Consider the following 17,497-nt stretch of genomic DNA (forward strand, 5'->3'; position numbering starts at 1 on the left):
GTGAAGTAAGTCAGTCGGAGAAGGACAAACATTATATGTTCTCATTCATTTGGGGAATATAAATAATAGTGAAAGGGAATATAAGGGAAGGGAGAAGAAATGTGTGGGAAATATCAGAAAGGGAGACAGAACGTAAAGACTGCTAACTCTGGGAAACGAACTAGGGGTGGTAGAAGGGGAGGAGGGCGGGGGGTGGGGGTGAATGGGTGACGGGCACTGGGGGTTATTCTGTATGTTAGTAAATTGAACACCAATAAAAAAGAAATTAAAAAAAATAACCCCAAAGAACATTAAAATATAATTGAAATATAAAAAAAAAAGAATAAGTAAATTCAATAGACATTAGTATAAAAGCTTCTTAGGTGAACTTTTTAAAAGCAATAATTATGTTTTATGGTATGTGTACTTAAAAATGGTTTTCCCAAATCTTTCAGATAAACTGAAGATTTTTTTTTTTTTAAAGATTTCATTTATTTATTCATGAGGGAGACAGAGACAGACAGAGAGAGAGAGAGAAAGAGAGAGGCAGAGACACAAGCAGAGGGGAAAGCAGGCTCCATGCAGGGAGTCCAACGTGCGATTCAATCCGGGGACTCCAGGATCACACCCTGGGCTGAAGGCGGTACTAAACCACTGAGCCACCTGGGCTGCCCTAAACTGAAACTTTAAACTTTTGCTAACTGATGAATTAAGTTAAATTCACTAAATATCCAGACCATCTCTAAATAAGATAAAGCACAGGATATAGATTTATACGCTTTTAATTGCTTAACATAGATTTATACACTATTACTTCCTTTTATAGAATAACTGAAAGGTTTTGGGATCATGAGTAAGCATGTCTCTAGGAATTATTAAATGTATTAATTAATTTTGCTATTCTAAACAATGCTGGTGTGACACAGTTCACTACTGTTTACTTCTTAGTCCAGGGTTCTAGAATTAATTCTAGTTAATATATGTAACTAAAATTAATAAAAACAATGTAATATAAGAGAAACAACTCTGTATGCAAAAGATTTATTTTTGGTAAGAAGAGGTATGAGGTGTGAAGAGGCTTTCTTTTTAAGATTCTATCCATTTATTTGAGATAGAGAGCGTGCACATGCACATGTGCACAAGCAGGGGGAGGGGCAAAGGCAGAGGGAGAAACAGACTCACTGCTGAGTAGGAAGCCTGATGTGGGACTCAATCCCAGCACCCTGGGATCATGACCCAAGCTGAAGGCAATGCTTAACTGTCTGAGTCACCCAGGCACCCCTAAAGAGGATTTTTGTTAAGGAAATAAATTTGTCCCAAGAAAACTGGTTATTTCCAGATGGGAAAGAGGAGAATAAAGACTGATTAAAAGGAAAGCTGGAGGGATCCCTGGGTGGCGCCTGCCTTTGTCCCGGGGTGTGATCCTGGAGACCCGGGATCGCATCCCACGTCAGGCTCCCTGCATGGAGCCTGGTTCTCCCTCTGCCTGTGTCTCTGCCTCTCTCTCTCTCTGTGTGACTATCATGAATAAATAAATAAAATCTTTAAAAAAAAAAAGGAAAGCTGGAAAGACAGAAAAATCTTACCTTGTGTGGGTAAGCTGGCTAAAACTGAATGAATTTATTTCATTGGTTATCAAATGAAGCTTTACAATCAGTAGTGTACTTATATGAAGCCAAAATTAAATGTTCTTTCACCTGCTGAAAGGACAGTTTTCTGGGACTACCTGTGAAAGGCTTTTTGTCACCTTGTAAGTAACCATTCTTCAAAAAGCAGATATTTCATCAAAATAATTTTCTGTGTTTTATCAGGTCTTTGAATAGTTTTGTTCACAGCTGTGTAACATTTTGTATTTGCCCTTAAAATCCTTTTTCATGGGCAGCCCTGGGGACTTAGTGGGTTAGCGCTGCATTCAGCCCAGGGTGTGATCCTGGAGACCCGGGATCGAGTCCCATGTCAGGCTCCCTGGATGAAGCCTGCTTCTCCCTCAGCCTCTGTCTCTGCCTCCCTTTCTGTGTCTCTCATGAATAAACAAAAAAAAAATCCTTTGTTACTTTGGTTAAATAGATAAGCATAATGATCTGTGATCCTATTTAGTCAAGTGTCTAAATCTCGTGAAATTTTTGATAAATTTCCAAAATCAAATTCTAAATGAAATCTTTTATGGCCTTAAACTCAGTTTGAGATTTTCAAGAGGGCCCCTAGGACATCTAAAAAATATGCTCTTAAAAAAAAATAAATAAATAAAAAATAAAAAATATGCTCTCTCTTTATAGAGATGTTACACTGAGTTTATCTAGTATGTTAAATACCTATTAAGCATGTCAAGAAAGTGATGATAAATTTTAGGTTATACTATATAGGTAAACGTTATTAGTGTCAGGTTTAATTCGATTAGTAGTGAAATGAGAGAGGCCAGGCAAAAGTTGATTGAAAAAGGCTTTTAATGGGATACACTCTGGGGCGAGGTTCCGCAGCCCGCAGGGGAGAGAGAGAGAGCAGGGGAGTCTCGGGAGAGTCACCCCCAGGCAGGTCACAGGAGGGTTTATGAGGAGTTTTTGGCGGGAGGGTTGGTAGGGAAATATGGGGCGAGGTTTCCTTATTTGGTGGTGTTTTTCAGGTTTTTGGTGTCCCCCCACCCCCGTCTTTTTTTTTTTTTTTTCTGGTTAGGGCAAGGGTTAGGGTTTCATAAGCTAAGTTAGGGTAGGGTGGCAAGCGCCATTGGCAGGAAGATGGGGGTGGGGCAGCAAGGTGGCGTTGGCGGGAAGATGGGGGTAGGGCGGAGTTGTTGGGAGGTTGCTGGCCTTGGGTCAGCCATTTTGAGGTCCCCAGTCTCACCAGTCCAACAATTAGCATAAGTATTATAGAAGTTTTATGAAATTCCTAAAATTCTGATATGCCCTGGTATAATGTTATCAGTCATAATTCTAGCTGTTAACTTAAAATATTGCATACCACAGAAATAACCAGACTTGTCAGGTCTGCTACAGTGAACTCTCATCAGATCTTTTACAATGGGCATTTTAAGTCTTTTGTAACTTACAGTTACTGTTTCACGCTGATGTTTTGTGAAAGTGTTCCTGCAAAAGCACTTTTCTTCAAGGAGATTCAAGAAAAGGACTTCGGACAGGTGAACTTGTCAAAAATTTGTCAGAAACCTGGAGGTTTCTGAAAACCTTAAAGACCATAAAACTTGGCTGGCTATGAATTTCTAGAACTAAAGGGAAAACTGGATTTAAGGGGAACAATTATTAAGTACATAGAACTGATCAAACTGAGTAGGAAGATTATAATTTTTATGAGTTGTTTGAAACACTGCCTGTTCTTTTATGTTTTGTTTTTCCAGATTTAAGGAAATTTTTTACTTTTTCTATCTGATCCTTCCACAATTTGAAAACCCAGTGAGGGTAGCCTGGGTGGCTCAGTGGTTTAGTGCCACCTTCAGTCCAGGGCCTGATCCTGGAGACCCGGGATCGAGTCCCATGTTGGGCTCGCTGCATGGAACCTGCTTCTCCCTCTGCCTCTGCCTCTGCCTCTCTCTCTCTCTCTCTCTCTGTGTCTCTCTCATGAATAAATAAATAAAATCTTTAGAAAAAAAAGAAAAAAGAAAACTCAGTGAATATTCTTATTCTCCTGGCAACGCAGTTATGTGCATGAGTTTAGTAAGAATCTGTTCTTGTGTATCCACACACAACTGGAAACACTGGTTATACTGCAAAGGCTTTGACTGGAATGTCATATTTGAGAAGGATATGTGTAAATTCAGAAATGACCAGACAGCTTGAAGGAACCAAGGCTGACTTTATGAGGCCAATGAAGCACCATGGAAAAACCAGCCTGGTACCTTGCTTGCAGGGTTCCTACCATTCTTACCAGGTGAGTTAAAAAGGTTGTTTCCTGGCAGGCACAAGAGATATTTTTGGAGATCTAAAGAAAGGAATTCACTCAAATCTACAGGTATTGGAGGTAAAGTCTAATGGCCTAGGTTTGACTTTCTAGCTTCAACAGGCTTTTAAAAACTTCAACTGGAGATTCCTTATGAAAAGTTCCAGCAAAGAGGATTAAAAGAGCCTAAATAGTCTATCCCTATTCTTGCTGCACTTATGCAAGTAATCAGACCAAATTTATTGAAACTAGACTTAATCTGCAAACAAATTAGTCTTACTTACTTATCTTTGGTAGAAATGGGGTGACTGTGCAAAGAAAAACTGTTTCAGTAGAAACCACAGTATACACTATAGGTATGAGATTCTACTCCTGCTGTCTTCAAGGTTTTGTTTTCTGCCTGTAAGTTGGACTGGATCCTCATTATTTTACTTTCCTCTGGTATTTGGCTGTAACTCTCCAAACTAACATTTCCAGTTTTTCTCCCTCCCCTTTGATTTGGAATCACTGAGAACTAAAATTGCCTTTTTTTCAAAGCCATGCAACCTAGGCTGGATGATTTGATATTCACCTGAGAGAAACCACAACAGCTCATGTATGGATAATCTTCATGCCTACTGCTGTATGGACCAATCAGAAAGATCACCAGACATTCAAACTGCAACAGGAAAACCTTCAGTTTGCCACTGCCTACCCTCACTCTGTCTGAAGGTGCTTCAAGCCAGACATCTAGAAATCTTTCCAAATGTCTGCCTTCAGAACACAGTAACTGGGATTATAATCTGTTCCAATCATTAACCATTATTTTTTTATTAAATACCTGATTTCTTGTACCAGAGGCCTAACTTTGTGAACCCTCCTGCATCACCACCTCCTGAAATGAGACACAACGGTCTAAATGAACCCATCTATTATCGGGACTAGGAGCCTGGTTCAGTGAGATGGAGCAATCTGGCAGCTTGACTTCTGGACTGTGACTTTTTTTTTTTTTTTTAGGATTTTATTTATTTATTCATAAGAGACACAGAAAGAGAGACAAAGACATTGACAGAGGGAGAAGCAGGCTCCCTGAAAGGATCCTGATGCAGGACTTGATCCCAGGACTCCGGGATCACACTGAGCCAAAGACAGATGCCTAACCACTGAGCCACCCATGTGCCTGGACTGTGAAATTTCTTAGGGAAATTTCAAAGACAGGACTGAGAGGAAGTAGAATACATCATCCCAAAATATGCCACTTTGGGATGCAGACTATTTTGAGCTAAAGGCAATCAAGACCCAGCTGATTCAAGAAAAACATTTACCTTTCTCTGAACTACCTAAAAGAATTTAAATATGGGGTTTGGCCCAGAAAGACAGCTGTTACCAGAGAGAAGTTTTTAAGAATGACCTCTATATGGAAGGGCAAATATCTAATGACCAAACATCTGCTCTTTTTATTGTACTATGTATTATCCTCCTCCCCTTTAAAGCCCTAGACCCCTCTTCTACCCCTTAGTTCAGGACAACATATAAGCGTCAATTGCCTGACTTGTTTTTGGGTGTCATATTCTTATGGAGCTCCTGTACATACAGAATTAAATTTGTTTTTCTTATATTAATCTGTCTTATGTCAATTTAATAGACAGGTCAAAAGAATCTTGAAGGGCAGGAGAAAATTATTTCCTCCCGAAAACTAGTAATGAAGGTACTGGAGATTGGGGGGGCCCAAAGGAACACACTTCCTTTTTGCCAGATGAGACTTGACCTGTGGAAACATTCCAGCTCAACTAGTAGAGGCAAACCTTTCTCTATCACAGAAGCTACCCCAGCCTCTTCAGTTCTAGAGACATAGCCAATTCCAACTTACATGCACTGAGGGGGCTTCAGGGTTCAGTCATTGGGCCAAGTGCTGTTTGGTCAATTGTCACAACCACTCTAATAGAAGGGGAGCCAACAGCACCCAGTTTTATAGATGAATGAGGCTGCAAATAACCTGGCAGGCCCCGGACAATGTCACCATGCCATGTTTTTGTGCTACCCCACAACACAAAATCTGGGGCCCCACAAATAACAAAGGAAGCATGCTGGTTGGCCTCCAAGGCTGGCCCCACAATGCTACCTCTCAAGGACGTGCATGCTGAGAAGTGAGTCCCTATGCCTGCACTTGATTCTGGCCTGGGCCTGCTCTCACCAGCGGAATGTACAGGGATATGATGGCACGTGACTTTAGGGCAGTCTTCCTTCCCAAGCTGCCAGGGAAAATGCAGGCTGCTCTGCTGGAGGAGGCCACGTGGAGGAGCAGTGAAGTATAAGACATTCACCCAGCCACCCCAGCTGTCACTACACAAGACCTTAGGGGTCCCAGGAGAGGCACTGCCCAGCTCAAGCCTGTGCCCTCACAAGATACTGTAATAAAATGACTGCTGTTTCAACCACTTAGTTTGGTGTGTATTTGTTGTGCAACAACAGATAACACAACAGGGAGATGTTTCCTCTGGGGCAGAAAGCTGTCCATACCCTTCTTGGCAGGTATTACATACAGCCCCATGTGTTCATGCAGCTGATGGGATTTTAAGGTTAGCCATGGACAGGCAAATGGGTACCTGCCTTCTTCCTGCTGGCTAAATTGGGGTTTTCTGGCCCCAGAGTGAAGGCTGCAGATGTTTCTGAGATATGGACATTTTTGGTTTGCAACAGAGGGAATTCCATAATGAGGTTAAATACCAGGATTTGAAATAAGTGAACATATACATGAAGATAAGTGAAGATATACATGAAAAACAAAAATTCCGGTTGAACATTACTACCTTGTCAGAACCACCAGGCCCTTGGAAGAAGTGCAGGGAAGTGCTAGGCCTGTGGAGGGGAGCAGGTGTGCGGCAAGGAGAGTCAGGCCTGAGGGAACGGCATGTGGCTGGAGGGTACACATGGGCTCACATGCTCATGTCTGGACCAGGGGCATGGGTCAAAGTCTTTGGATTGACATTATCAGGAACGACAGGCCAATGCCAGCCTTAGAGCAGCGCTCCCTATTCCCAAATTGGGGCACGGTGATCCCCTAATACCTCCTACGAGTTCATGTACCCTGGTGGCCAGCACCATCTCCTCAGCCAGGCCAGTCAGGAAAGATCAGAGAAGACCTGGAAGTAAACATCCTAACCTGATATAGGCTCTGTCTCTAGTCTAGTTCTCTGTAGAAAGGGCCAAGTCCATGTTTAATGATCCTTTCACAGAGCAAGAGAAAATGGAGGGACATTCTCACAACACTAGAATAACTGTAATGAGGGAAAAACAATCCCCAGCTCCATGGCAGCAGCCACAGAATCATGCCCCATCCTGTACTGTCATGAAGAATAAGGTTTCCTTTGGATCCTTAAGAACCAGTCCACTCCAAATGCAGCAGACGACTAAACACAGTTACTTGGTAGCTAAAATTGCAGAGCTCAGTGTTTGAGAAATGAATTCTCTAGCATCTCTTCCTTCTAAAAAATAACTTAGCATATACACACAGGTAAAACATTACCATCTGTCACCATCATAGTGGCAACGAGCTGTGGGGCACATTCTTCCACACACATCCCCCCTGGGCTCCCCTAGTCCTGTGAACCAGGGCCCAGTGGGTTGCTGGGACGGTAGCAGGCAGGAACATCTTTCCTGAGGGGTTCCTCAAGCCTGCTGAGCAAGGAGGGAGGGCTCTGAACTCTCATTCTACTCACCAGGTTTCCCCTCCATGCCACCCAGAATTGCGAGCCGTGCTGACATCAGTCCAAGCCCCAGGTAGCTGTAGAAAGAAAATCCTGGGTAAGGGGGGCTGGCCTGTCATGGGAAGTGCCTGGTAATATCTTCAATTCTGCCTCAAGTATGTTCACCTGGCCTGAATCCAAAACAAGTGGGAGAGAGGGGAAACCTGTGGCAAGGCAGATTTTCTGTTTCTAGAAGCCTCCCTTTGTGGAGTTTTGGGCATTTATTACTTGACAGGAGCTTGCCTAGGAGCAGTGGATGCCAGTGAAGGACACATGCTCCCTCATCTTTATGGAGTATGTATGCTTTACATCAAGAATGTCCTGAAGGTGCCAGGTGGTAAACAGATGGCCCAGAAAATTCCTGCACAATCCATGGCCTCTTTCCCACCTTTGAGAAACCTTCTCCAAAGCAGAGCAAAATAAGCACACACAAAATAAGAAATGAAATTTTACTGTAGGTGAATTGAAAAATGAAGCAGGGAGAAGGCAGGAGGAGGAAGGTATCGTAAGGGAGAAGGAAGTGCTGGAGGAAGAGTCTCAAGCAAGGGGGTTTCCGGGACTGGCCTGTTCCTGACCAGGGGCTCTGGTTACTGCACAGGCCTAGCTGAGCCACATTCCTGTATGGGCAGCCCCTCACCCCCACTCCCAAAACAAACCTGTAAGAATAGAGCTTGTAGGTCCGATTAAACATCTGGAGTGACGTCAGGTAGCCAGGTGGGGAGGTCTGGAGGGTGTCCTGAGGAAGAACATGGGGGGTGCTATCCTTCCTGTTGGCCTCTCATTTGAAAACACCAGTATATTCATAGATGTATTCAATTAAATTAGTTTTTCACTGAGTGACATGTTGCAAAAGAGATTGAACAAGCCATGAAAAATAAAATGTCTAAAATGAAAACCTAAAAGTGTCCAAAATGAAATGTTTTTTCTTATAAGTAACATTTACCATTCTGACAAATATGGCCCAAGCAAGACAATTATGAGTAAATTTAAATGCTCTTCCATTGAAAATTAAAAATAATAATAAAAAAGTGGTGGGTGAGGAAGGCACTGTGCTTAAAGCAGCAGATGGTCTAGATTAGAAGTGTTTTCATCTCCTTCACAATGTCCTATCACACAGGGCTTGAGGCTCTCTCCTCTTCTGGGAGCCAGACTAGGAGCCAGGCCCCTTCTTTGGCTTTCCCTGGGGGAGGAGGGGCATCTCACATCCTATGGCCTTGAGGATTCCAGGTAGTATCTAATCTATCACCCCACTAAAAATAAAATGTCCATTTATTTCCCCCGGGCAGAGTTAAAATCAAGTGGAAACGTATTAACTGTGAATGAATCTGGCCTGGAGGACAAGAACTGACTGCACAGGTCTAGACGCACCAGGTCAACGGGCTTCTCCTGAGGGACTACACTCCTGGGGGGTAGGTGGCCTTTGGAGGGTGGGGCCACAGTGGGGAGCCACAGTGGAGAGGCAGGGGCCAGTTACCTCAACTCTTGGAAGGAAGGTGATCTGCGTGGATCCGCCGCCCAAATCCAGCATACCCACACTGCTCCTTCCAGGGGTTTTCAAACTGCCTGGAGCACAGTGAGTAGAAACCAACACAGTAATGTCACTTTAATAAATAGATGAGAATAGCCGAAAAAGTGAAGAGTTCAGGAGCCAACCCCCCACCTCAGAGGAAAGAAAAACAGAACAGCTGTGGGTATTTAATAATCTTCATGGAAGGATACAGACGTTTAAGGGACATGAACGTGGCTCCACCAGCTGTGGCTTTAATTTAAACAATACAGGACAACACTGACCTTTAGCAGAGACGTGGGACCTGCCATATCACGGCTCACCCCCAGAGACACCGACTTCCCCGATGTCCCTTCATGCCCAGAGGTATGCCTTCTGCAGCACCGCACTCCTAACCTGTCCCCTAACGTGGCTCTCCAACCCACAGGGGGCAAATTCTGCTACAAAGCTTCTTTTTCATACATATGTCACACACACATTATTCTTTGCCATGATTACAATAAAGGGACAAAAATCAACCAATACTGAGAATAATCTAAGAAAAATGACTCCTTACCACCTTGTTCCAAGAACAGAAGTTTCTGTTTCCTGCTCTACCTAGAGCAGAGGAATTCAATTCTAGTGACGAGCATTCCTACCACATTTAATACCTAAGGTATGACTGGTTTTATTCATGACTTCCCTCAGACAGGAGAGGATGGGGTCCCTGGCAGAGGAAGCTGCAGAAGAAAGGGCAGGAGTTATGCTGGAGAAAATCAGGCCTACTGAGAATCTACTTTTCCTAGCATTTTTATCTGCAAGGTTGATGTGTGCCCTACCTGCCCTACACTGGGCCAGCAACACTGGAGAAACCCAGCGGGTTATTTTAAAGAGTGGATATGAGACCTCTGTTGTCAAGAATGGCACCTGTGAACTGTTAGCTTTGGGGGTGGGGTGGGGTGGGGAGAATGTACCTGTTAGGAAGTTGACAGTGATCCATGCTGAAACACCTACAAGAAAAGGTCACAGCAAATGAACCACCTGAGATGCTGTAAAGGACACATGCACTCAAATGACCACTTTTAGGTTCTAGGAGTTCGAAGTGAGTGTCCTTCACTCCTCCCTCAGACCAGCTACAGAAGAGGCATCAGTCGTCAAGTCACCCAACAGTTTCTGGCAGACTGTTCCAGAAGATGCCAAACTAAAACACTACAGCACTCTGCCAAATGTCTCTACTTCCTATTCTTTATCATGAACTTCCTCTTTTTGAAGAGAACCAAATGTTGCTCTCCCCTTCCTTCGTCATATTTGAAAAATCAGGGGCTGGTGAAGAACCTGATGATCTCTCTCTCAGCATTAACAATGCAATAGCAAACTTCTAAATGTATAGCAATTGGAGATTCTCCCTAAATTTTCTTAAAGCTGAAAACATCTGTTTTCAGAAACTTCACCTGTGCCAGATTTGGAGCTAGTCAAGATGACACTGTCTCTAATATTGGTCCCCCAAAGCTCCTCTGAGACAGTTAAACTGTGAATGGAGTAGGGCCATCACTTTAGTTCTTGCTTGCCCAATTCTGACCAAGGAGAAAGCACCCACTTGGGATGCCAACAGCAGCCCTGCACACAGTCCATCTCCCAGGTCAGCCTCATCACAACAGAGAGCTTCTGGAGATCCTACCTTCATCCGTTCCATTCATGATGGAAACACAGTCCTCTCCTACAAGGAAGGGTGATGCTTTAAACACTTCTTTCACCTAGATGTAAAGGGAGACACATCTTTATATTTTACAATCTAAACTCAAGGCTCCCAATTACACTGTGCTCTTAGCAGATCGTAACAAAACAGCAGAGGGCGTTAGCTGGTGCTGTGAAATAACAAAGCTCATTTTTTTCTTTTATAGTTCTGTAGTCCTATGCAAGTGGTATCCTTATCTACTGCCTGTGCTGGCAGAGGTAGATGCTATTCTGAAGAGCCCTGCCTTAGAGCCACACTGGGCTGGAAGAGCTCAGGGGCACCTTGAGTGTGCTGGGCCCCCAAACACTGCCTTGCTTTAGACTGGAGATGAGGCACTGGAAACCCCTCAAGGCAGAGCTCAGCCTGGGACCCAGGAAAACCTTGCAGCAGGGAGGTGAAAGCAGTGAGCAGCTGCCTCTGGGTGCCTTTGCTTCCCCATTTTGAGCAAGTACTGACACAAAGAACCTTTGGTATCTGCACATCTCAATCGCACTATGGCCCACGCTCTGACCTGAGCATGTAAGGGTAACTCTCACAAGGGATCCTGATCAATATGCAACAATACATCATTTAGCGGCTGCATAGTTTAAAAACAGTGCAGAGCATGAGAGGGACCGTGTTTTTGAAAGCAGTTTCCCTCATTTGCCTGACAGTAAGAACTATCCAGGCACCTGTAAGAAATAGAACCCTTCTGCAGGGCTGCCTGGTGTCAATCCCAGCCAGGTGAGGGCTAGACCTGGGCAGAAGAAGGGCAAAGGCCTCCTCAGTAGTTATATTTGTGCATCAGAGCAAAAGAAGAACCAGAAACCAAAAGAAGTTTCCATGAGAACACGGAGAGCTGGAGATGAGGCGGCAGGAACCTGGGCTTCCATGGCCCTCTATAAGCATCTAGTCTTTGCACCGAAGGAAGCCTTTCAAAAGGCTTCAGTGTATTCTTAAAACAAAGTTGCTGTTATTACACAACACCAGTTCGTTCTAGAAAACAGGAAGAGCTAAAGGTGCTGCTGTTAACATTCTGATGTATTTTCTTCTTCAGGAAGCTTCTACATAGCCTGTTGGACTGTTCAGACACTGGCTGAATCTTTGGTGTTTTCAGGTATCAGAAGCTACCCACCCCAGGGGGAAACAGGTAAGATCACCTTTTGCAGTAACTTCTGAGCCTTTTCTCCTGGTAACAGACGTAAACCAGCTGTGGCCTTGAGGACCAAGGGGGTGGCCTTCCAGAAGTCAAAAGGAATGTCTTGTTTAGCAACATCCAGTAATTCCTGAATTCCTGAAGTGCTCTGTGAATATGGTAAAAGTAGGGTCTGTCAAAGTTCAGCATACAGGGTCACAAATGCTCTACCAACTCTTTTGGTTTTATCAACTTATAAATACATTTTCTTCTAATTTTCCAAATTGGCAGAAAATGAGTTAAGTGGTGCTGCGTGTTGGAGGGGCCCAGAGCCCAGGCTGGCACAGAGCACCCCTGGCTGTGGAGCATGGTGGGACACATAAGAAGAGTCCTGTTGATACAGTCAACAAAACTAAAAGACAACCTACAGAATGGGAGAAGATATTTGGAAATGACGTATCAGATAAAGGGCTAGTATCCAAGATCTATAAAGAACTTATTCAACTCAACACCAAAGAAACAAACAATCCAATCATGAAATGGGCAAAAGACATGAAGAGAAATCTCACAGAGGAAGACATAGACATGGCCAACACGCACATGAGAAAATGCTCTGCATCACTTGCCATCAGGGAAATACAAATCAAAACCAAATGAGATACCACCTCACACCAGTGAGAATGGGGAAAATTAACTAGGCAGGAAACCACAAATGTTGGAGAGGATGCGGAGAAAAGGGAACCCTCTTACATTGCTGGTGGGAATGTGAACTGGTGCAGCCACTCTGGAAAAGTGTGTGGAGGTTCCTCAAAGAGTTAAAAATAGACCTGCCCTACCACCCAGCAATTGCACTGTTGGGGATTTACCCCAAAGATACAGATGCAATGAAATGCCGGGACACCTGCACCCCGATGTTTCTAGCAGCAATGTCCACAATAGCCAAACTGTGGAAGGAGCCTCGGTGTCCTTGAAAGATGAATGGATAAAGAAGATGTGGTTTATGTATACAATGGAATATTCCTCAGCCATTAGAAATGACAAATACCCACCATTTGCTTCAACGTGGATGGAACTTGAGGGTATTATGCTGAGTGAAATGAGTCAATAGGAGAAGGACAAACATTATATGTTCTCATTCATTTGGGGAACATAAATAATAGCGAAAGGGAATATAAGGGAAGGGAGAAGAAATGGGTAGGAAATATCAGAAAGGGAGACAGAACATAAAGACTCCTAACTCTGGGAAACGAAGTAGGGGTGGTGGAAGGGGAGGAGGGCGGGGGGTGGGGGTGAATGGGTGACGGGGACTGAGGGGGGCACTTGACAGGATGAGCACTGGGTGTTATTCTGTATGTTGGCAAATTGAACCCCAATAAAAAATAAATTTATTATTAAAAAAGAGAAGAGTCCTGTTGTTCTACACTCTGGCAACCAGAACCCCACTGGTGACCTCAGACGAGCTGTGACTCCCCTGGACATCATGAATGAATTCTGGGGTTCCTCACGGTGAAAATCCCAGAGGAATCATTTATACCTGCCAGAACGCTTGGGATCCTAAAGCTGGCTAAGACCTGTGTGTCAGTGCAGAGGTGAGTAACAACTTTGGTAAAGATGAGCTGTGACTCCCCTGGACATCACCACCAGGTACAATGCTATGGGAACAATTTGGCAATGTCTGTCCAAGGAGAAAACATACATTTCTTTTACTCAGGAATCTCATTCTAAGAATTCATCTGAGATGGATGCCCTAGCATGTGTGGGTAATGAAGTTCATATAAGGTGACCAACTATAGCCTTTGCTATACCTTTAACAGTAAAACATTAGATATTATCTGAACATCCTTCAGGAGGGGACTGGTTCCATAAATTCAATGAACCCGCACACACTGCAATATCATTGCCAAAAAAAAAAAAAAAAAATCAAGGAGGCTCTTCACATTCTGATAATAATCTGTTATATTGTTGAGTGACAAAAGCCCAGTAACATAACAATGTGAATGCCACTCTATTATGTATATAAGATAAAGAGGTGGAAGACTAGATGCATTTGCTCACAGGTATGTCAACTAACCCTTGAAGGACACATAAGAAACTGGGGACCTCAGCCTTCTTTGGGGAGACTGAAACAGGAGGGGACTTCACACCATCTGCTTTGTGAAGCTGTGAAATATGTCCCACTTGAATGTGTACTGCCTACAAGTATAATTTAAAAAATCCTATGAATTTATTCTAAAGCTATCTAATTTACTCATGTGTTACCTTATAGTTACTCTAGCATCACTCATTTCAATTTTTCTTTTTTCTTTTTTTTTTTAAAGATTTTATTTATTCATGAGAGACACAAAAACAGAGGCAGAGATACAGGCAGAGGGAGGAGAAGCAACTCCATGCAAGAAATCCAATGTGGGACTTGATCCTGGGAATCCAGGATCATGCCCTGAGCCAAAGGCACATTCAACCACTGAGCCACCCACGCATCCCACGATTTTTGTTTCCAATTTGTTTTTTAACCAAGCCACAGGTAAGCAGGCCATGACTTCACTGTCTGAGATCAAGATGAACCTGTGGGCAAAAAAGATGTACTAGCTTTTTAAGATTTTATTTATTTGAGAGAGAGAGACAGCAGTGGGAGAATGAGAAGCAGACTCCCCACTGAGCAGGGAGCCCAAGGTGGGGCTTGATCCCAGTACCCTAGGATCATGACCTGAGCTGAAGGCAGATGCTTAACTGAGTCACCCAGGCACCCCGATGTATTGGCTTTTAAGACACGCTTGAATCAAAAGGAACTTATAGCTATATTACTACCTGGTCTGTTTGATCAGTGCCTTAGCAGAAATACTAATACAGGTGTCCTGTATTAGTGCAGCTGTAAGCTTTAAGGACTTGAGAAGTATAAAAGCTACAAACTTATGAAAATCATTATTTGACAGTTTAAGTAAATTACTTTTACACTTATTTGGTTTTGTGGATTTTCCATAATACATTTTTAACTTCAATTTTTTTGTTTTAGTCACTTTTGTCATCTTCAATTGGAGGAACTGAAACAAAAACAGGTTCAACTCTCAAATATTGCTTTTTGCCACTTTGTAGCCTTTGTGCTTTGAATGGCACTGAGACTTCTGGGTGGCATGCCTGGTGTAGAGACAGCAGTCAGTGCCTCATGCACTGTACCAGTTTCCCTCATGTGACCACCCTAAATAGCAGGAAATGTCCCAGAGCAGCACCATCAGAGATGTTTTCCTCTGTGAAGAAGGCCTACGTACTCAAGAGAAAGGGAGTTGGCTTTAACAAACTGCACAGTTGGAAGACAAATCTGAAGAACACAAAGACATGAGACAAAATTATTACCTTTTCAACATCATCAGCATAAGCAGAAAGACCTGGCTTCAGTGCTTTGAAGGTCTCATGGGTCAAAGTGGGAGTTTCTAAGGAGAAAACATGTTTAAAAAAAAAGTACAGCTATGAACATATACATGAATATGTGAATAAATGCAATTATGGTTAGACCCTTTTGAAAGGCAGACATCTGAAATCAGACCAATCCTAGCATGACTGGAATGCTGCCTCTTTAGCTCAAATAAACACGATGAGTGTTCTACCCGATGCTTTTGTCAGAACTGTTAAAAAAAAAAAAAAAAAAAACTTTACTGAGCTATGATTTACATACAAAATTATAGCCATCTAAACTGCTAAATTTTAACATGGTTAATTCTCATTAAATCAACAGAGGAGCAGGGTAGATGATCCAAACCACAAATATAAAAGTTATTTCTCTATCCTGGGATGGACATAGTATATGTTCTAAAGAACATGTATTTTTCTCTTCTTTTTTTAAAGAAGTGTCTTAAGTTATGAGGGGCCTGAATCCATGTGCATACAGCACGGGAGTGTTCAGAGGCACACTGGTGGCCAAGGGATGCTGACCCAAATCTGGACATGAAGACCCAAGAGGAAAAATCAGGGACAGAACTTTTTGAAAGGACATTTCTTTGGAGATATAACATCAGAACACAGCTATTAAAGGATTACATGCTGACAAGTTGTCTTAAAAGCTTAAAAATCACTTTTGAAAGTAGGTAGGTCTGGCATATAAAAATTTAACTAGTGGGGGGATCCCTGGGTGGCTCAGTGGTTTAGCGCCTGCCTTTGGCCCAGGGCGTGATCCTGGAGTCCCGGGATCGAGTCCCACGTCGGGCTCCCAGCATGGAGCCTGCTTCTCCCTCCTCCTGTCTCTGCCTCTCTCTCTCTCTCTATGTCTATCATAAATAAATAAATAAATAAATAAATAAATAAATAAATAAATAAATAAATCTTTTAAAAAAAATTTAACTAGTGGACTGAGTTAAAAAATAAAGCAGATGAAAAGTAAATAAGACATGTATGACAGCTTAGGAGAGAGTGACTAACGGAATCTGTTGCACCAGCTCAGTGTCTACTCAAAAGGTATCGAGGGTCGACAAAGAACCAGCTGCGGCCAGTGGACCTACTGAGCAGTCGAGCGGGGGTGGGACACTCATGGCCAGAAGCCAGAGGATGACCCTCAAGGCTGTAGGGTACCAGGGGCCAGGAAAGGAGACCAAAAGGAGAAGGGACAACATACAAAGCAGGGCAGTGGCTGGATGTCTCCAGAGGAGCAGCTCAGGAGAGCATATACAAACTCCCTCCTCCCTCCTGCCAGAAGTCTTGCCCCTACCTTCAGGTTATAATGAGGCTCAAGCTCCAGCTCCCCACTCACTGCTGAGGCCACTCTCATCTGTCAACCCCCCCTCTGACTGGACCCACTGGGCAGCACCACATCAGCCTAGGTCCCAGGTCCTTGCTAGTTCATGACTTTCCCAGACTCTGCCTCATACAAGCTTTAGTCGGGGCAACTTCCTGCCTTAAATTCTCCCAGTGCAGCTTCCGGCCTATGTTATGATCCCAGCCACCTGAATTGCTGCTGAATGCTGGGACAGGACAGGCCAGAACACCCTTGGGGATCTCAGCTGGCCTTAGGCAGTCACCAGACACTAGTGTGAGTAAGGACAGTCTGAGGCTCCTGAGATATTTAGATTCCTGGGCCCCAACCCAAGGCTGAGCCAGCCTCTCTGGGAACCTGCATTTTTGACAAGCTCCCAAGTAAGTCCAAGGCAGGTCACCCAGCCCACCCACTAAGAAACCACTGTCTATAAGTGGAAGAGACCCCAAGAGCTCTGCCATGAGCCAGGAGAACCAAGTAGTGAATGGCCAAGGCTTTCTGCCCAGCATACCTCCAGGCTGCCGGGTGAACTGGAAGATATGGACACGGGTGCCAGTGCTTCCTGCGTCAAACATGATGCCATAGAAAACCTCGTGACCACGTGCAGCTGTTCCTGGGAGGCTGTGAGCTTGCTGGCCCCTCCGGGCCCCCGAGGCCACCTCAGTGATGCTGAAGAAGGCCTGGGTGGCGGAGGCCCAGTGCCACTTGATGTAGGCAACATAGATGAACAGGCAAATGAACAGCCCCAGGGGGTACGCCACCTTTGTCATCTTCAGGTTCCCATTATTTGGTATTTTTCTCATTTCTCTGTCTGCTGAGGACTGTGTCGCAGCTG

The 17,497-nt window shown here is 43.8% G+C and overlaps 1 protein-coding gene across 10 annotated transcripts in view; it reads right to left on the minus strand.

Moving 5' to 3' along the window:
- Nucleotides 1-17,497, minus strand: part of ENTPD6 (ectonucleoside triphosphate diphosphohydrolase 6) — a 45,845-nt gene that overhangs the window by 11,910 nt on the left and 16,438 nt on the right. For 5 of the 10 annotated variants that reach the window (XR_012015249.1, XR_012015248.1, XM_072793606.1 and 2 more), the window contains exons 2-9: nucleotides 17,174-17,494; nucleotides 15,273-15,349; nucleotides 11,950-12,093; nucleotides 10,754-10,829; nucleotides 10,050-10,085; nucleotides 9,064-9,152; nucleotides 8,246-8,325; nucleotides 7,563-7,627 (exon numbers count right to left, since the gene is read on the minus strand). Coding sequence is in view for 8 of the 10 variants with exons in the window: in XM_072793606.1 (XP_072649707.1) it covers nucleotides 7,563-7,627; nucleotides 8,246-8,325; nucleotides 9,064-9,152; nucleotides 10,050-10,085; nucleotides 10,754-10,829; nucleotides 11,950-12,093; nucleotides 15,273-15,349; nucleotides 17,174-17,465 (859 nt within the window). In the remaining 2 variants the exon portion in view is untranslated. The remainder of the gene's footprint in view (nucleotides 1-7,562; nucleotides 7,628-8,245; nucleotides 8,326-9,063; nucleotides 9,153-10,049; nucleotides 10,086-10,753; nucleotides 10,830-11,949; nucleotides 12,094-15,272; nucleotides 15,350-17,173; nucleotides 17,495-17,497) is intronic. The other 5 variants (XM_072793609.1, XM_072793607.1, XM_072793610.1 and 2 more) reach the window with 3 other exon arrangements.

The sequence above is a fragment of the Canis lupus genome, chromosome 22 (genome assembly GCF_048164855.1).
Source record: "Canis lupus baileyi chromosome 22, mCanLup2.hap1, whole genome shotgun sequence".
In the NCBI taxonomy this organism is placed as follows: Eukaryota; Metazoa; Chordata; class Mammalia; order Carnivora; family Canidae; genus Canis; species Canis lupus.